The sequence below is a fragment of the Carcharhinus amblyrhynchos genome, chromosome 6, assembly GCF_965287045.1.
Source record: "Carcharhinus amblyrhynchos chromosome 6, sCarAmb.v2.hapA, whole genome shotgun sequence".
Classification (NCBI taxonomy): domain Eukaryota; kingdom Metazoa; phylum Chordata; class Chondrichthyes; order Carcharhiniformes; family Carcharhinidae; genus Carcharhinus; species Carcharhinus amblyrhynchos.
Window position 1 is genome coordinate 27,696,007 of NC_137329.1, and position 22,154 is coordinate 27,718,160.

The 22,154-nt window shown below is 47.5% G+C and overlaps 1 protein-coding gene across 1 annotated transcript in view; it reads right to left on the reverse strand.

Annotated features, from left to right (window-relative positions):
* The window catches only part of cdhr5b (cadherin-related family member 5b), a 68,650-nt gene that overhangs the window by 40,947 nt on the left and 5,549 nt on the right, over positions 1 to 22,154 (reverse strand). The window contains exons 3-11 of the mRNA XM_080190104.1: positions 20,482 to 20,532; positions 13,877 to 13,966; positions 11,846 to 11,932; positions 11,638 to 11,748; positions 5,876 to 6,046; positions 5,699 to 5,789; positions 3,115 to 3,212; positions 1,265 to 1,471; positions 129 to 248 (exon numbers count right to left, since the gene is read on the reverse strand). Coding sequence (XP_080046230.1) covers positions 129 to 248; positions 1,265 to 1,471; positions 3,115 to 3,212; positions 5,699 to 5,789; positions 5,876 to 6,046; positions 11,638 to 11,748; positions 11,846 to 11,932; positions 13,877 to 13,966; positions 20,482 to 20,532 — 1,026 coding nt within the window. The remainder of the gene's footprint in view (positions 1 to 128; positions 249 to 1,264; positions 1,472 to 3,114; positions 3,213 to 5,698; positions 5,790 to 5,875; positions 6,047 to 11,637; positions 11,749 to 11,845; positions 11,933 to 13,876; positions 13,967 to 20,481; positions 20,533 to 22,154) is intronic.

Consider the following 22,154-nt stretch of genomic DNA (forward strand, 5'->3'; position numbering starts at 1 on the left):
TGGGAATGGAAAGATGAGCCATCTTTAGTCACTTATTGGTTTCTGCACTGATCAAAGATCTTGGCTAGATTGATGGCCAACAGTTATGTACTGCAGTATGACTTTAAATGAAGGGTCATCAGACTTACCGTTAGCTCATACATCTTAACCCCTGTTGTGAGTTTGACCTTTGTCAAGATAAATCCATCCCTGTTTATAGTGAAATGATCACTTGGACTAATTTCATATTTTATTGAAGGGTTAATTTTCTGAAAAATAGAAATGATTATTAAACAAGATAAATAATGTAAGTTATTTCAGATTTGAAACTTCCACAAATCAACGTACATAGCCAATCATAATCCATCCCTGATTAATTATCAATTTTACTTGCCAATGGGGAATGTAGGATTAGGAACATGATTGGGAATAGTGTCCGGATTAGGAACATGATTAGGAACAGTGTCCGGATTAGGATTATGAAGAAGATAAGCATCAATGGAAAAAACAATGATACCCTGGAACAGAAAGCAACAACAAAACAGAGGGGGTATTGATGTTAGAGAGGGGTTTGAATAAATTGAGAGGGAGTGTTGATGAACAACAAGAGAATATAAAAACAGGGTGGGGGTATTGTTGAATACTGATGAACAGAAAGGTGCATTGATAAACTGAGACGCATTACTGATTAATGGAAAATGGTACTGATGAACATAGAATGGTTATTGAAAAACTGGGATGAGTATTGGTGGACTGGAATGAGTATTGATGAACAGAGAGGGAGTATTGATTAGCAAATAGGGGCATTGAATGAACAGAGAGGGGTATTGAATGAACTGGGAATGAGTATTAATGAACAGTGAGGGGACATTGATTAACAGTGAGGTATTGATGAAATGGGTTGAGTTTTGATGAACAGAGAGAGAGTTTTGATGAACAGAGAGGGAGTTTTGATGAACAGAGAAGGGTATTGAATGAACTGGAAGGGGTATTATGAACAGAGATGGGTATTGATGAACTGGAAGAGTTTGATCAACATAGAGGGGGTATTGATGAACAGGTATCGATGAGTTTTGATGAACATGGAGCAGGATTGAATGAACAGAGAGAGAGTGTTGAATGAACAGATTGGGGTAATGAACTGGGATGAGTATTAATGAACAGAGCATTGTATCACAGGAATGGTCAGTATTTCTGAGATTCACTGTGTTAGACTGTACTGATTAATTACATGAAGATTTTTATGTGTGTTCCCCAAACAAACCCATTGCTTAATTTTACTTACATCAGGAAAGTCATTATCCTCAGCCAGCACTTCTAGAGGTCTTGCACCATTACCTTGTACTAAGACAATATTTCTAGGTTCCGAGTGTTCTTGTATAGTTCCATTATAGATTTTCTCTGTAAATTTCGGTGGATATTTGCTTTCATTGGAAACTTTGAGAGTGACAGTGGTGGTGCTGAATTTATATTGATCATTTTCCTGGTAAGCCTATGGGATAAAATCAAGTGATTATAATCGTACACGGTTACACTTGGCATTGTATTCTGCCAGGGTCAGTGAGATTCCAGAAGGTCAATGGAATGCCTGCGAGTTAATGAGATTTCTTAGGGTCAGTGGGATCCCTACAGATCAATGGGATCTCTTAGGATCAATGGGATCTCTTAGGGTCAGTGGGATCACTTAGGGTCAGTGGGATCACTTAGGGTCAGTGGGATCACTTAGGGTCAGTGGGATGTCTTGAGATAAATGGAGTGTCTTGATGTCAGTGTAGTCTGTTGGGGTCAGTGCAATTTCTTATGGTAAATGGGGACTCTTGGGGCCAGTGCGATCTTTCAGGGTTAGTGAGGTCTCTCAGTGCCAGTGCAACCTCTTAGGATTAATGGGGTCTCATGGAATCAGTGGGGTTTCTTGGGGTTTGAGTGGTCTCCCATGTCAGTGAAGTCTCTTAAAGCTGTGGCACTGTTCAGGTAAATCATGATTGCCTGATGAGTTTCATCCAGGGGTTGAAGAAGGGTTTTCTGGATTTTTCTTCGGTAATTGGCCAGAATATTTTCCCGTTTTCTTCACCTTTCTCAAGTGGATCTGTTAGCTAGGGAGTATTTGAATCCTAATAACTAAGACGTCACAAATATCTGGTTGGATAGACCAGTAGGTATGATCTTCTCCAGCACATATCATATTCATATTTGCTGTTTCAAAGAGATATTAGGGACAGTTTTACATCCAGTGCTTAACAGGAATGAAGATCAAGAACTGGGCGTAGAGATTGACACTTCCCAATTTTTAATCCATTGAACTTTGTTTCAATTTTGGCAAAATGGGCATCGCGAGTTGGGTCAGTATTTACTACCCATCCCTAACTGCCCTTGAAAACAGTATACCCAATTTGTCCCATTAAGCAAGGGTCAATGGTGGGAATAGGGCTTCCCAAAATGTACCATGACTCATATACCATCAGCTGGAAAATCCAGGAAGCATTCTGAATTCCATGTTTTCAATCCGAGTGGGATTGGTTGATTACCACGAGTGGAATTTCACCAGGTTACTGCGACACCTCAACTACTGTGTTTGTCATCATCATGCTGTGAATCCTTTGCATCCAATAAATAGATTTAAAAGCAATTCCCATAGCAAAAGAGCTGCTGGGAAAGTTAGTCTAAGGTTCTGAACATTCTTATCAAAGCCACAGAGGCACAGTGGTCAGCACTGCTGCCTCACGGCTCCAGGGACCCGTGTTCAATTCCGGACTCGGGTCACTGTCTGTGTGGAGTCTGCACGTTTTGCCTGTGTCTGTGTGGGTTTCCTCCGGATTCTCCGGTTTCTTCCCACAGTCCAAAGATGTGGGGGTTAGGTTGATTGGCCATGCTAAATTCTCCCTTAGTTTCAAGGGGACTAGCAGGATAAATAGCTGGTGTTATGGGCATAGGGCATGGATGGGATTCTTGTCAGAATGGCCTCTTTCTGCACTGTATGAATTCTATGATTCTGTGAAAGTATAGAGTGTGTCTTCATAAATTGTGAAAATGACTTCATGAATGAAAGGGACTAACTTTCACATTATAGTATTGCAAATTTAGTAATCAGAGAAAAATGGTCTTTGAACTTGAAAACATAAGAGGTGGTTTACATACCATGACTGTTAGTACAACTGGACTTGGATCTGTTACAGCTTTAATCATCATTATAGCTCCAGTGTTTGGATCAATTTTAAAAGCTTTCTCACGATCCCCTATAAAATGAAAATGAGCAACTGAAATCAAAGTTTACAGAGAATTTGTTCAACTACACTTTGTCATCCGATATTAGAACAATACCAAGTCCAAGGGCACAGAACTTCTGGAATTGAAGTCCTGTTTGGCAGAGAGGAACAGATATGGCAAACAAAATGTCCAATCATAATCCATCAATGGAAAGCTGAGAGAATAGCAAAAGAATAAACACCACTGGGCAAAACTGGTCAACAAACCTTTAAAAGTGACAAGGCCCAGAAGACAAAGTGGATAGGATGCTAAGTTTGTATAAAGATGGGAACAGAATGCAGCAGCAACAGATGATATTAAATCTGTACAAACCACTGGTTAGGCCATATATAGAATATTGTCAAGTTCTGGCACAGTACTTTAGGAAAGGTACATTTTGGTTAACTGCAGGTTGACCCAGAATAACTGCAGTGGCAGAATGAGACTTCTAAAAGCGGGCATTAATGGCCCAATCAAGGGTCTCAATTAGCAGTGGACTGACCACACGCCTTCGCTGACTGACTTATTGTGGCAGAGGCACGAGGCCATTGGGAACCCCACCTGCCACCTGCCCACCCAATGGTGACCCCTGGCCACCTACAAACACCTCTAGGGAGGAGGGTATTAGATTCCAATACTCCAGCTGAGGTCTCACCAACGTTTTGCAGAGATTTGCCATCTTATTCTTGATTTTGATTTAAGTCGATTTATTATTGTCCCATGTATTTGTATACAATGAAAAGTCTTGTTTCTTCCACATGATAAGGCAAACAAAGCATACTGTATATAGAGAAGGAAAGGAGATGGTGCAGAATGTAACGTTACAGTCATAGCGAGTGTAGGTGAAGAGAAGGTACACTGCACGAATAAAAGATAAGGGGGAGCGATTCTTCCAAAAGTGCTGAATTGGTGGGAAAACTGTTTTAGATCACGACTGTTTTCTCAATTCAACTTCACACTCGAATCTCCTCACTCAGAGGTGAATCTCATTAAAAACCCAGGGGTCGAGGCCTATTCACACTGGAGTTTGACAGTTCTGGAACTCTGCGCATGCACAGTGGCCCCGATCTGTCAGTCTCCCCGCTTGCTGGCCCACTCGATCGCTGGTCAGCCTGGGACCCCCACAGTGCTGCCCCTCCAGCAACACCCACGGCCCAATCGCAGTCTCCAAACCAATTCACAGACCAGCCCTGACCCCCACCGCTCTGGAGCGTCCTGATGTCCAGCCCACTGCACCCAGCAGTGGCAATTCCTCCACTCACCTCATCCCGGCAGCACCGCCCCCCCCCCCCGCCCCCCCCACCAACCCTGGGTCAGCCCCCTCCCTCCTCTTGCCCCCCCCCGGCAAGACCCCCTCGGCAGCAGACCACCCCACCGCCTCCGCAGCCTGCCCCGATCACTGCTGTCCCTCCATCCCACACCGATCCTATCTGCAGAGTGGCAGCTGGACCCCTCCCCCCACCCCCACTGATTGCCCCTAGGCCCCGCCCACAATAGGGCCTGCCCCTTTGGCACTGTCCGATGCCCATTGGCCAGTGCCAAGGTGCCCCCTGGACATGGGCACTTTGCCCTTTGGGCAGTGCCAGAGGGTACAGGTTGGCACTGCCAGGGTGCCCATGCCCAGGGGGCACCCCCTGCCACCCGACCCCCTTGAGCGGCCCTGATTGCCCCCTTCATTCCAGTGGGGTGTCCGGCTAGTTGCTCGAATGTGGAGAGCTACTCTAAACCCCTCTGGAATGAAGTACTCCTGACGAGATGGGAGATTCAATCGGGAGCAGCAAGTTCCCGATAATGAACTACTAAACATATTTAAACTATTATTTCCTGGTCTTCCCACTGGTTTCCAGCATAGCCTGGCCTCTGACTGTTCCCCAGCTCTGGGAGATGCACATGCCCTCCCAGTGCATGCGCAACTCCCGGAAAAAGGCCAGCGATGCGCATCTCCCAGCCCGACCCGCCAGAAAATTTGTGGGTCGCGATGGGAGAATCGCCTCCAAGAATTCCGTGTGCTTTTTAAACGGCCTTGTCAACTTGCCCTGTTCTCTCTAAATAGTTGTGTCCACACACATCCCTTGGTCTCCTTTTCCCTGCGGTGGCACAGCGGTCAGCACAGTTGCCTCATAGTGCCAGGGACCTGGGTTCGATTCCCGCCTTGGGTCACTGTGTGTGTGGAGTTTGCACATTCTCCCCATGTCTGCGTGGGTTTCCTCAGGGTGCTCCGGTTTCCTCCCACACGGGATTTATTTAGAATCATATGAACCACAGAGATACGCGTTAGGTGGATCGGCAGTGCTAAATTGCACCTTAGTGTTAGGGGGACTAGCTAGGGTAAGTGCATGGGGTTATGGGGATAGGGCCTGTGTGGGACTGTGATCGGTGCAGACTTGATGGCCCGAATGGCCTCTTGTGCCCTGTAGGATTCTATGATTTTAAATCCATAACACAAACAATGATGGAACCCTTCCAGCAAACTCACCACCTATTAAATTGTATCGAATCTTTGCATTGATTCCTTTATCACCATCAACAGCATGAATCTGCTGAGGTTTCAGTTGCAATGGGTCAGCCTGCAAAAGTAAAGAGAAATTAGTGACTTGTGAGAAAGGCGAGCTAGAGATTGCAGCTCAGAAAATCCCGAGTGACAGAATGCTACCTCAATCTCGTTTCGAGTGATATATCCCGAGTAGACTGCATTGAGGCAGATGCTTGCACTGGAGTCGGCGATGGGAGAGCAGGGTTCAAAGACTGGAAGCTTGTTGTCTTCGTCCAGGACACTGATGTTAATGGTCAGGTTACTGGTCTGGCTGTAATTATCTGGATTGTCCTTGCGGAGTGAGAAGATAGAGAGACCTGCATTTTACAACTACTGCTTCACAACACCAATGACAACTTGCATTTATGTAACCCCTTTCACATAATGAGAGACCCCAAGGCACTGCACAGGAGCTTTATGAAAGGAATATGTTTTAACGAATGTCTCAAAGGGAGAAAGCCAGGTAGAGAGGGGAGGGTATTCAGTTGCCAAGGCAACTGAAGGCATGGACACCAATAGTTGAGCAATTCAAATCAGGGATATTCAAAAGGCCAGAATGAGGTGAGTGTTTGACATAGACGATTTGCAGTTGGGACCGAGTATAGTGTGTCCGAGTTCACAGATGACACTAAGTTGAATGGTAGAGCAAAGTGTGCAGAGGACACTGAATGCCTGCAAAGGGACATAGATAGTTTAAGTGAGTGGTCAAGGTTCTGGCAGATAGAGTACAATGTTGGGAAATGTGAGGTCATCCATTTCAGTAGCAACAACAGCAAAATGGACTATAATTTAAATGGTAAAAAATGGCAGCATGCTGCTGTGCAGAGGGACCTGGGTGCTCTTGTGCACGAATCGCAAAAAGTTGGTTTGCAGTTGCAACAGGTAATTAAGAAGACAAATGCAGTATTGTCCTTCATTGCTAGAGGGATCGAGTTTTTGTTGCAGCTGTATAAGATGCTGGCGAGACCACACCTGGAGTACTGTGCACACTTTTGGTCTCCTTACTGGAGAAAGGATAGATTGGCACTGGAGGGGGTGCACAGAGGGTTCATTAGATTGATTTCAGAATTGAGACAGTTGGCTTATGAGAAGACACTGAGTAGTCTGGGGCTATACTCATTGGAATTTAGAAGAATGAGGGGGGTCTTATAGAAACAAGAAAGTATATGAAGGGAATAGCTAAGATAGAAGCAGGAAGGTTGTTTCCGCTGGCGGGCGAAACAAGAACGAGGGGGCATAGCCTCAAAATAAGGGGGAGCAGATTTAGAACTGAGTTGAGGAAGAACTTCTTCACCCAAAGGGTTAAGAATTCCCTGCCCAGTGAAGCAGTTGAGGCTACCTCATTGAATGTTTTTAAGGCAAAGATAGATAGATTAAGGGTTATGGTGAGTGGGCAGGTAAGTGGAGCTGAGTCCACAAAAAGATCAGCCATGATCTTATTGAATGGCGGATCAGGCTCGAGTAGCCAGATGACCTACTCCTGCTCCTAGTTCTTCTTAGGTTCTTGTGATATTTGGAGGGTTTTGGGTTTGGAAGATTCTCCAAAATTGTGGAGAAGGGAGGTGATGTAGATATCTGAAAACAAGGGTGAGAATTTTAAAATGAAGTCAGATGCGTGAGCATGGGAGTGATGGAAGAACGGGATTTATTTAGAATCAGAGGATCCCTACAGTGCAGAAGGAGGCCATTTGGCCCATCATATCTGCACCGACTCTCTCACAGAACATTGGATAAACAGTCTGATCAATTTGGAATGGTGAAAAAGTTTAGAGCAAGAGACAGTGGAATAGCGTATTATCATTGGGCTACTAATCCAGGGGTAATGCTCTGGGGAGCCAGGTTCGAGTCCCACCACAGCAGATGGTGAAATTAGAATTCAGTAAAAACTTGGAATTAAAAGTTTACTGGTAACCATGACATTTTTGTTGATTGTTGTAGAAACCCATCTGATTCACTAATGTTCTTTAGGGATGGAAATCTGCCATCCTTACCTGGTCTGGCCTACACGTGACTCCAGACCCACAGAACTGTGGTTGACTCTTAACTGCCATCAGACATGGGCTACAAAGGCTGGCCCACCTGGAGATGCCCACATCCCATGAAAGAATAAATAAAAAACTGGCTGAGGGAGAGAGCTGTGTGAAGTCAGTGTGTGTGTATGTGAAAACTAATGCTTTGCTTTTGAACAATGTCAATAAGGAGCAGAAGGTGAATGAGAAACAGTAGAGGGCCCAACATAAATCTTGAGGGGAACTGCTGGCATCTTGAGGGGAACTGCTTGATAGAGCAGACGCAGCACGGTTTCCTTAAAGGGAAGTCGTGTCTGACAAATTTACTGGAGTTCTATGAGGATGTGTCTAGTGCGGTGGATAGAGGAGAGCCGGTGGATGTGGTCTTTCTGGATTTTCAGAAGGCGTTTGACAAGGTACCTCACAAGAGGTTATTGCAGAAGGTCAGGGGGCATGGAGTTGGGTGTAGGGTGTTAGCGTGGATAGAGGACTGGTTGTCAAATAGGAGGCAGAGAGTGGGGGTCAATGGGTGCTATTCAGATTGGCGGATGGTGACTAGTGGAGTGCCCCAGGGGTCAGTGCTGGGGCCTCAGCTATTTACCATTTATATAGATGATCTGGAGGAGGGAACCGAGTGTAGGGTGTCGAAATTTGCTGATGACACCAAAATTGGTGGAAAGGCAAATTGTGCAGAGGGTGGGGAGAGTCTACAGAAGGATCTAGATAGGCTGGGCGAATGGGCCAGGAAATGGCAAATGGAATTTAATGTTGGCAAGTGCGAGGTGGTCCACTTTGGTAGGAATAATGGTAGGAAGGATTATTACTTACGTGGAGGAAAACTGCAGCAGGCGACGGTGCAGAGGGACCTCGGGGTCCTTGTGCATGAGTCGCAAAAACCCAGCTTGCAGGTGCAGCAGGTGGTCAGGAAGGCGAATGGGATGCTGGCCTTCATAGCGAGGGGGATTGAATATAAAAGTAGGGGGGTCTTGCTGCAGCTGTATAGGGCATTGGTGAGGCCGCAGCTGGAGTACTGTGTGCAGTTTTGGGCGCCGTACTTACGCAAGGATATTTTAGCCTTGGAGGGAGTGCAGAGGAGGTTTACTAGGCTGATACCGGAGTTGAGGGGGTTGAGCTATGAGGAGAGGCTGAATAAACTAGGCTTGTACTCGTTAGAGTTTAGAAGAATGAGGGGAGATCTCATTGAGACGTATAAGATGATGAATGGGATGGATAGGATAGAGGTGGAGAGACTCTTCCCGCTCAGAAAGGATAGTAGGACTAGGGGGCACAGCCTCGAGATAAAGGGGGGGCGGTTTAGAACAGAGTTGAGGAGGAACTTCTTCACTCAAAGGGTGGTGAATCTCTGGAATTCTCTGCCCGTTGAAGTGGTGGAGGCTGCCTCGCTAAATATTTTTAAGGCGCGGGTTGATGGGTTTTTGATGAGAGAGGGGATTAAGGGTTATGGGGAGAGGGCGGGAATGTGGAACTGAGCCACGACAGATCAGCCATGATCTTATTGAATGGCGGGGCAGGCTTGAAGGGCTAGTTGGCCTACTCCTGCTCCGATTTCTTATGTTCTTATGTTCTTATAAATCCCTGGGAACGTCAGAGGAATTACGAGTGATTCGCTGGTTACAATTAAATATATAAGAATGGAACCAGGTGAGAGAAATGCCAAACAGCTGGATATCAGAGAGGCATTGGAGGACAATTCCAGCCGCAGAAAGGTCAAGTGTGAGAAGAAGGAGCATTTACCTTTGTCACAGTCACGTGGAATGTCAACTATGACTTTGGTACGCACTGTTTTGGCAATGAGGCAGGGCAGAAACATGATCATGGGGGTTTAAACATGGAGTTGGGGGGAAAGACGGGATCGGATTTTAGAGACAAAAATACATTCAAGGATCTTTGAGAGGTTGTCAGTGGAATAGTTGCAAGGTTGGCAGGGCCAAAGACTGTTTTTCTAAGGAGATGGGTGATGATGACAGATTTGAAAGAGAGATAGACACTCCCCAAAGAAAGGGGATTATTTACAATATTCGTTACCATAGAGGCCAAGAAGGGGAAGCTGGGCGATCATGAGGAATAGGATCGAATGAACAGGAAGCGGATCACCTGGAAAAGGTGAGCTGAGGGAGGGAATGAGGGAGGATCAGGAAAATCGAGAGAAACATGTACGTACAGGATGTGGACAGAGAGAATCTTAAAGCAGGTTTACAACAATTATTACTTGACAACCAATGAATTACTTCTGAATTGCAACCGCTGTTATAATGTATGGAATTGTGACTAGAAAATTTGCATGCTGTACTGACCCTCTGGCACCGCAGCACTCCCTCAGTACTGACCCTCTGACAGTGCAGCACTCCCTCAGTACTGACCCTCTGACAGTGTGGCACTCCCTCAGTACTGACCCTCTGACAGTGCAGCACTCCCTCAGTACTGACCCTCTGGCACCGCAGCACTCCCTCAGTACTGACCCTCTGACAGTGCAGCACTCCCTCAGTACTGACCCTCTGGCACAGCAGCACTCCCTCAGTACTGACCTTCTGACAGTGCAGCACTCCCTCAGTACTGACCCTCTGACAGTGCAGCACTCCCTCAGTACTGACCCTCTGACAGTGCAGCACTCCCTCAGTACTGACCCTCTGACAGTTCAGCACTCCCTCAGTACTGACCCTCTGACAGTGCAGCACTCCCTCAGTACTGACCCTCTGACAGTTCAGCACTCCCTCAGTACTGACCCTCTGACAGTGCAGCGCTCCCTCAGTACTGACCCTCTCACAGTGCAGCACCCCCTCAGTACTGACCCTCTGACAGTGCAGCACTCCCTCAGTCCTGACTCTCTGACAGTGCAGCACTCCCTCAGTACTGACCCTCTGACAGTGCAGCACTCCCTTAGTACTGACTCTCTGACAGTGCAGCACTCCCTCAGTACTGACCCTCTGACAGTGCAGCACTCCTTCAGTACTGACCCTCTGACAGTGCAGCACTCCCTCAGTACTGACCCTCTGACAGTGCAGCACTCCCTCAGTACTGACTCTCTGACAGTGCAGCACTCCCTCAGTACTGACACTCTGACAGTGCAGCACTCCCTCAGTACTGACCCTCTGACAGTGCAGCACTCCCTCAGTACTGACCCTCTGACAGTGCAGCACTCCTTCAGTACTGACCCTCTGACAGTTCAGCACTCCCTCAGTACTGACACTCTGACAGTGCAGCACTCCCTCAGTACTGACCCTCTGACAGTGCAGCACTCCCTCAGTACTGACCCTCTGACAGTGCAGCACTCCTTCAGTACTGACCCTCTGACAGTGCAGCACTCCCTCAGTACTGACCCTCTGACAATGCAGCACTCCCTCAGTACTGACCCTCTGACAGTTCAGCACTCCCTTAGTACTGACCCTCTGGCAGTGCAGCACTCCCTCAGTACTGACCCTCTGACAGTGCAGCACTCCCTCAGTACTGACCCTCTGACAGTGCAGCACCCCCTCAGTACTGACCCTCTGACAGTGCAGCACTCCCTCAGTACTGACTCTCTGACAATACAGCACTCCCTTAGTACTGACTCTCTGACAGTGCAGCACTCCCTTAGTACTGACTCTCTGACAGTGCAGCACTCCCTTAGTACTGACTCTCTGACAGTGCAGCACTCCCTCAGTTCTGCCCTCTCACAGTTTTGCACTCGGATGTATGGGGAGCATCAATGGATTGTGTGCTCAAACCTCTGGAGTGGTGCTTGAAGTTGCGAACCTTTGACTTGGTGATGACAGGGCTAGACACTGAGACATCACAATATACAAATTCCAATTGTATAGGCTACTTCGGATCTCACAAATCCTCCATAAATAGAGATGTGCATCAGAATCTCACCGTGGCAGATAAAATCAGCTGCAAATTTTTGGTCTTTTCATAGTCGATTGGCTTAATGAGAATAATCTCTGGTGTATTTCTGGTCTTTAAACGGAAGTAGTCTGCTCCAGTCTACAGAAAGCACAGTATTATATAGATTAATGCAGTTCAGAGGTGGGTACAGTGCTATATTGTGGTGAACGGAGGGGACCTCTGATTCAACACTTACTGTGCTTGAATCCAGACGGTAATAGATTAGGTCACCATCAGGATCGTTTGCTTTCTCTGTTATCCATGTTTGATTCACAGGGAAAAACTTCAGGAAAAAAGAAAACAAGGAGTAATAAATTGATGCATAAGCAACAAAGAGATAATTTACATCGAGTAAAAGTAATCCCCTCTGGTAAGTTCACTGTGGAACCTCACAGTGCCAGAGACCCAGCTTGGGTCACACTGGAGTTTGCATGTTCTCCCCATGTCTGCGTGGATTTCCTCCAGGTACTCCAGTTTCCTCCCACATTTCAAAGATGTGTGAGTTAGGTTGATTGGCCATTGCTAAATTGACCCCAGCATCAGGGGGCTTAGCAGAGTAAATGTGTGGGGTTATGGGAATAGGGCCTGGATATGATTCTGGTCTGCCCAGACTCGATGGGCCAAATGGCCTCCTTCTGTATTGCAGAGATTCTGTGATCCTATGAACACAGGAACAGGAAGAGACCATTCAACAGCTCAAGTCTGTCACATGGGAACAGGAGGAGGCCATTCTGTCCATCAGGTCAGTTCTGCCATTCAGCTTGATCATGATATATTCAGCACTCTTTTCCCCTGCCTTACACAATCTGGTGATCTTAGAGCTTTCCACATGTTCTGAAGCCATGTTCACTCAGTGCAATAAAATCGAGACAGACCACACAATCACTCACTCAAATTCAATCATTTCCTTCAAACCTAAACTATGACAGGATCTTCTGGCCACGCACACCTGAAGACCAGAAATTCCTGCCCGAGCTCATGGGACCTTTAAGTGGTCTGCTCAGTTTTCAGCCCCGCCCATTAAGATTCCCATGGCAGGTGGGATGGGAAATTTCCAGCCTACATTTCTCCATCCTCAGCTTTTAAGCTTTCCAAAACCTGCAGGCTTTTCAAATTCAGGTTTGAATCACCTAGTCAGACTGTTGGATTCGTTGCGTTCCTCAATGTAACTGCCAGTCCTGAGGATCTGGGGTGTGGCCCTGAGGGGCTGGGCCATTCCCCTCTTTCTCATGGAATTGGACCCTCCCCCTGGTGTCCTGGGATAATGGGATCTTCCCCCTTGTGACTTGCAATGTGGACCTACAGGTCCCCCTGTTTCCCTGGGGCCCTTTGTTCAGGTATCCTGTCGGACTGCCCTTTCCTGTGGTTCCTCGTGGGTTTGGGCACTTCCTGTGGTTCCCCGTGGGACTGGGCCCTTCCCCTGCTTCCCAGTGGGTCTGCAAACCTACCCCTGGTTCCCTGTGGAACTGATCCCTCTCTTGGTTGCATATGGGACGGAACCTTCCCTTGGTTCCTTGTGGGACTGAACCTTCTCCTGCTTCCCCATGGGATCTGGGCCCTTCTCCTGGTTCCCTGTGGGACTGAACCTTCCCCTGGTTCCCCATGGGATTGAACCTTTCCCTGGTTCCCCATGGGTCTGGGCCTTTTCCCTGGTTCCCTGAGGGACTGAACCTTCTCTTGCTTCCCTGTGGACTGGACCTTTCCCGTGGTTCCACGTGGGATTGAACCTTTCCCTAGTGTCCTGCCGTACAAACTGGTGGCAGCAACTACGACTAATGCAATTGATGTAGTGTACATGAACTTTCATAAGTGTTTGTTAAAGTGCTTTATGAAAGTCTTGTTAGCAAAGTTGAAGCCCATGGAATAACAGGTACAGTGGCAACAGGGCTATGAAATTAATCAGGATCAGTCAGAATCTTAGCAATCGGAATCAGCGCCGTGGTGAATTGAATATTACCTGGACTGGAGGAATATATGCAGTGGGGATCTCCAGAAGCAGTATTAGGCCACCTATTCTTATGTATATATGAATGACCTAGACTGTGCAGGGCTCAATTTCAAAATTTGACACAAATCTTGGGAGCATAGTGACCTGTTGGAAGGCTAGTGAAAGGCTTCAAGAGGACATTAGCAGAGTGGTGGAACAGACACATGGGAGATTTGATTTAATGCAGAGAAGTGTGAAGTAATACATTTTGGTAAGAAGATCAAGAAATATTCGTCTTACCTCACTAATGGTTAAATTTAATACTTTGTGAGGGAACGTGGCAGGATTGTCATTAATGTTGATGATCTCGATAGCTAGGTCCAGAGTTTCCTATAAATAAGAACAGATTATAAAATCTTATCAGTCAAACAGATGCTTTGGCATTCAATATGTGCCTTGACAATAATAATCTTTGAACTGACTGGCATTAACTGGATAATTAAAGTTTGTAACACCCAAACTTTAATTATCCAGCTAATGCCAGTGATGTATGTGCAACTTACATCATTAGGAATTGATCTTAAAGAAGAAGAGAGGCTGAGGAGATATTTACATAAATCATACAAGGGACAAGGCAAGTAGAGAAGACTAGTGAAAAAAAGGGCAGGACCTTTGGCTTAGTAAAAAGGGGCTTAGAGCATAAAAACGAGGAAAGGGTGCTCGACTTTAGAAATCTCTGATTCATCCTCAGCTGGAGTAATGTGTTCAGTTCTGGACAGCACATTTTGGGAAGGATGTCAGGACTTGGAGACAGTAAGTAGTCTCACAACACCAGGTTAAAGTTCAACAGGTTATTTGGTATCACGAGCTTTTGGAGCACTGCTCCTTCGTCATCCTTCACCTGATGAAGGAGCAGTGGCCCGAAAGCTCGTGGTACCAAATAAACCTGTTGGACTTTAATCTGGTGTTGTGAGACATTTTACTGTGCCCACTGCAGTCCAAGGCTGGCCTCTCCACATCAAGACTCGAAGAGGATTCAGACTTTGAGAATCAGGATCTACAGGCATTTAGAGGTATTTTGAGAGATAGGATCGACAGGAATTTAGAGACACAAGGACTGATTAGGGACAGTCAGCAATGCTTTGTGAGTGGAAAATCATGTCTCACATATTTGATTGGGTTTTTTGAAGGGGTCACTAAGAAGGTAGATGAAGGCAGTGCAGTTGATTTGTCTGCATGGACTTTGATAACTACCACACTGTAGGTTGTGGCACAAGGTTAAATCTCATGGAATCCAGGATGATGGCTTGATGACAGAACCAGAAGGTGGCTATACAGGGTTGTTTTTCAAACTGGAGGCCTGTAAACAGCGGTGTGCCTCAGGGTTTGGTGCTGGGTCCACTGTTATTTGTCATTTATGTTAATAATTTGGATAAGAATATCGGAGGCATGGTTAGTAAGTTTGCAGATGACACCAAGATTAGTGGCATAGTGGACAGTGAAGAAGGTTATCGCGGATTGCATCAGAGTCTTGATCAATTGGGCCAGTGGGCTGACAAATGGCAGATGGAGTTTAATTTAGATAAATGAGAGGTGATGCATTTTGGTAGATTGAACCAGGGCAGGACTTATTCAGTTAATGGTAGGGCACTGGGGAGAATTACAGAACAAAGAAATCTAGGGGTACATGTTCATAGCTCTTTGAAAGTGGAGTCATAGGTGGACACAGTGGTGAAGAAGGCATCTGGCATGTTTGGTTTCATTGGTCAGAACACTGAATACAGGAGTTGGGATGTCTGGTTGAAGTTGTACAAGACATTGGTAAGGCTATACTTGGAAAATTATGAACAGTTCTGGTCATCCTATTATAGAAAGGATATTAATAAACTGGAAAAAGTGCAGAAAAGATTTACTAGGATTCTACTGGGACTTAATGATTTGAGTTATAAGGAGAGGCTGGATAGACTGGGACTTTTTTCTCTGGAGCATAGAAGGCTGAGGGGTAACCTTATAGATGTCTATAAAATAATGAGGGGCATAGATCAGCTAGATAGTCAATATCTTTTCCCAAAGGTAAGGGAGTCTAAAACTAGAGGGTATAGGTTTAAGGTGAGAGGGGAGAGATACAAAAGGGTCCAGAGGGGCAATTGTTTCACATAGAGAGTGCTGAGTGTCTGGAACAAGTTGCCTGAGGTAGTAGTAGAGGTGGGTACAATTTTGTCTTTTAAAAAACATTTAGACAGTTACGTAGCTAAGATGGCTATAGAGGGATATGGGCCAAATGCGGGCAATTGGGACTAGCTTAGGGGTTTAAAAAAAGGGTGGCATGGACAAGTTGGGCCAAAGGGCCTGCTTCCCTACTGTAAACCTCTGTGTCTCTATGGGCCCAATTTTACCAACAATTTGCACCCATTTTCAGGCGCAAAATCGTGGTAAAGTCAGGTGTGAGGCCTTTATTGCTATCTGCACCCAAGTCCGCACAGATTGCCATTTTACCGAGACCCGCGAATGGCGGGGATCCGTTCCGCACCCAGATTGGGTGCAACGATGGTTTAAATGTATTTGAATGCATTTAAATTGAATCAATGAACTGCCCGCCCAACTCTATCAGCATATTCCCCTTTACCACCGCGTTCGCCGATCCAAAACCGTGCTTTTAGGGGCCTGCTGAATAAAAATCTGAATCAGGTGCTCCACCTTCTGAAGAGCGTGACCAGTGTTTCTCTGACTCAGATCAATGGTGGGAGTGGGGGGTGGAGGTGGGTCAGATCATTCTCTGGTTGGAGGGGGGAGGAGGGGACTGAGGTCAGGTTACATTGAACATAGAACATAGAACATTACAGCGCAGAACAGGCCCTTCGGCCCACGATGTTGCGCCGACCAATTAAAAAAGCAATGACCCTCTAACCTAAACCAATCCCTTTCCATCCATAAACCTATCCACGGATCTCTTAAACGCCCCCAAACTAGGCGCATTTACAACTGCAGCAGGCAGGGCATTCCAATCCCTCACCACCCTCTGGGTAAAGAACCTACCTCTGACATCTGTCCTATATCTACCACCCCTTAATTTAAAGCTATGCACCCTCGTGCTAGCTTTCTTCATCCGAGGAAAAAGGCTATCACTGTCCACCCTATCTAAACCTCTAATCATCTTATCTGTTTCAATAAGGTCCCCTCTTAGCCGCCTTCTTTCTAACGAAAACAACCCCAAATCCCTCAGTCTCTCCTCATAGGACCTCCCCTCCATACCAGGCAACATCCTGATAAACCTCCTCTGCACCCTCTCCAATGCCTCCACATCCTTCCTATAATGTGGGGACCAGAACTGCACACAATACTCCAAGTGCGGACGCACCAGAGTTTTGTACAGTTGCAACATGACTCTGCGGCTCCTAAATTCAACCCCCCTACCAATAAACGCCAAGACACCGTATGCCTTCCTAACTACCTTATCTACTTGATTCCCAACTTTCAGGGATCTATGTACACATACACCTAGATCCCTCTGTTCATCAACACTATTCAGAGTCCTACCGTTAGCCCTATACTCTACGCTTCTGTTATTCCTGCCAAAGTGAATTACCTCACACTTTTCCGCATTAAACTCCATCTCCCACCTCTCGGCCCAGCTCTGCAACTTGTCCAAGTCTCTCTGTAAACTATGACACCCCTCTTCACTATCTACCACTCCTCCAACTTTGGTGTCATCAGCAAATTTACTGATCCACCCAACTATACCCTCATCCAGATCATTAATAAAAATTACAAACAGCAGTGGCCCCAAAACAGATCCCTGAGGCACACCTGAGGTTAGGTGTATCTCTGGTGGGGGGAGGGCTGATCACTGTCTGGTGGTGGGGGGGGGAGGGCTGATCGGTGTCTGGTGGTGGTGGGGGGGGAGGGCTGATCGTCGTCTGGTGGTGGTGGGGGGGGCTGATCGGTGTCTGGTGGTGGTGGGGGGGGGGAGGGCTGATCGTCGTCTGGTGGTGGGGGGGGTGCTGATCGTTGTCTGGTGGTGGGGGGGGGGGCTGATCGGTGTCTGGTGGTGGTGGGGGGGGGGAGGGCTGATCGTTGTCTGGTGGTGGGGGGGGTGCTGATCGTTGTCTGGTGGTGGGGCGGGGGGGAGGGCTGATCGTTGTCTGGTGGTGGGGGGGGTGCTGATCGTTGTCTGGTGGTGGGGGGGGGGCTGATCAGTGTCTGGTGGTGGGGGGGGGGGCTGATCAGTGTCTGGTGGTGGTGGGGGGGGGAGGGCTGATCACTGTCTGGTGGTGGGGGGAGGGCTGATCGTTGTCTGGTGGTGGGGGGGTGGAGACGCGTCAGATGTTCCTCTGGAAGGGAGGGGGGGAGTGAGGCCAGACCATTCCCTGGGGGGTGGTGTGGGGTGGATGGTAGGGGGGGTGGTGGTGGAGTGAGGCCAGATCATTGTCTTGGGGGGGGAGGGGGGGGGGAGGGGGGGGCAGGAGGGAGGCAGTTCAGATGGATCTCTGGTGGTGGGGGGGGGGGGGCAGATAGATCGCTGGTGAGGGCCAGGGGGGTCCACTGCCACTCTGCTGGCGATCAGTGGGGGGGGGGGGGGGCAAAGAGGGGCAGGGGTGGCAATCGGTCTGGGTAATGGGGGGGGGGCGGTGGATAAGGGCGGACAGTGATGTATGTGTGTCCCCCTTATCCAACACCCCCACTACCCACACGTATCACTGCCCCCCTTATCCAACACCCCCACTACCCACACGTATCACTGCCTCCCTTATCCACCCCCCACTACCCAAACCGATTGCCCCCCCGACCCCCCCTCCTCCCCCAACGATCGCCTGCAGAGTGGCAGCGGACCCCCCCGCACCCCCCCAGAGATCCATCTGCCCTCCCCCCCCCTCAAGATACATCTTACCCGCCTCACCCTTATCCCCTGCCCCCAAGATACACCCTCGCTCCCGCTTTTCGCTCCCGGGCGGCTTTCTCCAATTGTTTTCTAACTGAGCATCAGAGTTCCAATCAATCCGGCAGCGCTAAGCCCTGCCCACGGCGCGGATCGGACTGGAGATGGCTGAGAGCGTATGGGGGCACCTGAAAGCGGATTTCTAAGTCAGATCTGTACTACGCCCAGAATTGGCACTTAGAATGAAAATGATAAAATCAGGCCCAATGACTCTAAGATTTAACGTGGATGAGAAGCTTTCGTTGTGCATAGAGGTTGGAGAAACTAAATAAGAGGAACATTGCAGAGCTGTTCAAAATTATAAGCTAGCTAGATCAGACAAATGTGGAGAAATTGAGTCCAGAGGCAAAACAGGCCGTAACCAGATAGCACAGATTTAAGATGAACTAGATGTAGCTTGAGGGAACATTCTTACACGGTGAGCTGGAACACATTGCCTGAAAGGGCAATGGAAGCAGATTCGATCGTAACCTTTGACAGACAATCCCATATGGGCTTGCAGGCAATGTCTTGAGATGGATAGAAAGCTGGTTAGCAGATAGGAAGCAAAGAGTTGGCATAAATGGGTCTTTTTCTGATTGGCAGTCAGCGACTAGTGTGGAACCACAGGGACCTGTGCTAGGACCCCAACTGTTCACATTATATATTAATGATTTGGAAGAGGGAACTGAATGTATTATCTCCAAATTTTCAGGTGATACAAAGTTGGGTGGGAGGGTAAGCTATGAGGAAAACGCAGAGATCTTCAGTGTGATCTGGACAGGCTGCGTATGTGGGCATATGCATGGCAGATGCAGTATATTGTGGATAAATATGAGGTTATCCATTTTGGTAGTAATAATAGCAAGATAGATTATTACTTGAATGGGTGTAAATTGAGAAAGGTGGATACTCAGCGAGGCCTTGGTGTCCTCATGCATCAGTCACTGAAAGTAGGTGCGTAGATACAGCAGGCAGTACAGAAAGCAAATGGTATGTTGGCCTTCATGGCGAGAGGATTTGAGTATATGAATAGGGGTGTTTTACTGCCTAGTAGGGCGTTGGTGAGGCCACACCTGGAGCATTGTGTGCCATTCTGGTGTCCTTATCTGAGGAAGAATGTCCTTGCTATAGAGGGAATACAGCGGAGATCTACCAGGCTGATTCCTGGGATGGCAGGTCTGTTATATGAGGAGAGACCAAGTTGGTTAGGATTATATTCACTGGAGAGGGGATCTCATAGAAACTTAAAGTCTGGCAGGATTAGACTCAGTAGATTCAGAAATGGTGGGGGAGTCCAGAACTAGTTTGAGGATAAAAGATCAACATTTTCGAACTGAAGTGAGGAGAAATTTCTTCACCCAGAGGGGTGGTGAATGTGTGAAATTAACCATCACAGAAAGTGGTTGAGACCAAAATGTTGCCTGATTTCAAGAAGGAATTAAATATAGCCCTTGGGGCTAAAGGGATTGAGGGATAGGGGGAATGGCGGGATCAGAGTATTGAATTAGATCATAGAATCAGAATCATAGAAACCCTACAGTGCAGAAAAGGCCATTTTGGCCAATCAATTCTGCACCGACCACAATCCCACCCAGGCGCTTTCCCCATATCCCTACATATTTACCGCTAATCCCTCTAACCTACGCATCTCAGGACACTAAGGGGCAATTTTAGCATGGCCAATCAACCTAACCCGCACATCTTTAGATGATCAGACCTGATCAAAATGAAGCAGACTGGAAGAGCCAAATGGCCTCCTCCTGCTTTTAGTTTCTATGCTAGAGAATTAAACAAATACTTGAAAGGGATAAATATTTGCCAGGCTGTGGGTAAAGAGCAGGAGACGGTCATATTGGATAACTCATTCAAAGAGCTGGCACAAGCACCAATGTTGATTATTGATTATCGGTCTGGGTGACCGCAGAGTGTTTTAATTTTGTGCACAATTCGAGCAGATTTCAATAGCTGATAAAATCATTTCACTTACCCGTGCTTTTCCACATTCTAATTTGACCATCACCACACGACTCGTCATATTCTGTCAGACAACATGACACGCATCAATGTCAAACTACAAATAGCGTTATTTTATCATTCTTAACTTTATATATCATTACAAAAAAAATGTGGTTACTAACACACTGGAGGATTGTTTTCACACAGAGAGGGGAAATTCAAGAGCGTGGCTTTGGAAAATTCGCACGAGTTCGGCCACACAGCGTAGAATTATGAAGCACAAATTACAAATTGATATTTCACCTTAAAACAAACTGAAGAATGGTCACTTCAAAAAAAAATCAGGTGATCTTTTCTTTTCTGATAACATGCATGAAACCACACAAGGACCTGGAACTAGCTCCAATGTCTGGACATGGTATTAAAATGCAAATAAATGTTTGGGCATGTTTGAGAAGTCTCTAAAATGCCCAAAAACTTTCCCATGGTTTATCCAAATAATTAACTGAGCTAGTTCACAATATTCCTTTATGACGTTTCAGCTTTAGAGTGGAATTCCTAAGAATAAGTGTGGGTAAACCCGATTCTAACAAACTGATATGTCAATAGGTGGAACTGGGAGTGTGTTGTTTGACAATAGGCAGGTTGTCAGTGGTTATTTGAGAGGACAGAGATGATGGTCACATGACAGAAACCAGGGCCGCGATTCTCCCAAAAGCACTGAATTGGCAGGAAAACTGTTCTAGATCCCGGCTGTTTTGTCAGTTCACACGAATCTCTGTGCGCTGCAGAGTTCCCGTCATGAATATCATTAAAAACCCAGGGGGCAGGGCCTATTCACATTGGGGTCTGACAGTTCTGGAAATCTGCGCATGCACAGTGGCCCCAGTCTGTCAGTCTCCCTGCTCAATCGCTGGCCAGCTTGGGACTCCCGCAGTGCTGCCCCTCCAGCCCCACCGTGGTCCGATCACGGCCCCCACAACAATTCCCGGGCCAGCCCTGACCCTTCATGCCCCAGAGCACCCCGATATCCACTCAACCCCCCAACAGTGGCGATTCCTCTACCACCTCACCCCAGCAGAGCCCCCCCACCCCCTCATTGAACCCCCTGGGAGGCAGATCCCCCCGGCAGATCACCCGCACCCCCCCCCAGCCTGCCCCAATCGCTGCCTTCCCTCTAACCCAGACTGATCCCCATGCAGAGCAGCAGCGGGACCCCTCCACCCCCCCCACTGATTACCTCTAGGCCCAGACCACAATAAGCCCCACCGCCTTGGCACTACCCAATGCCCCATGGATAATGCCAAGGTGCCACTGGGCATGGGCACTTTGCCCCTTGGACATTGCCAGAGGGCAGAAGCTGACACTGGCAGGACGCCCATGCTCAGGGGGCACCACACACCCCCACCGCCCAACCCCAAATGCCGCCCCCCCCCCCCTTCATTCTGGCAGGATCTCTCACTAGTTCCTCGAACGTGGGGAGCTACTCTATACACCGCAGGAATGAAGTACTCCTGGTGGCGTGGGAGATCCAATCGGGACCGGTAAGTTCCCGATAGTGAAATGTAAAATACAGATTCAAAGTGCTAACCTGCCATCCCTCCGGTTTCCAGCGCGGTCTGACCTGTGAATGTTCTCCGGCTCCGGGAGATACGCATGCATTCTTGGCACATGGGCAAATCCCAGAATAAGGCCGGCGACGTG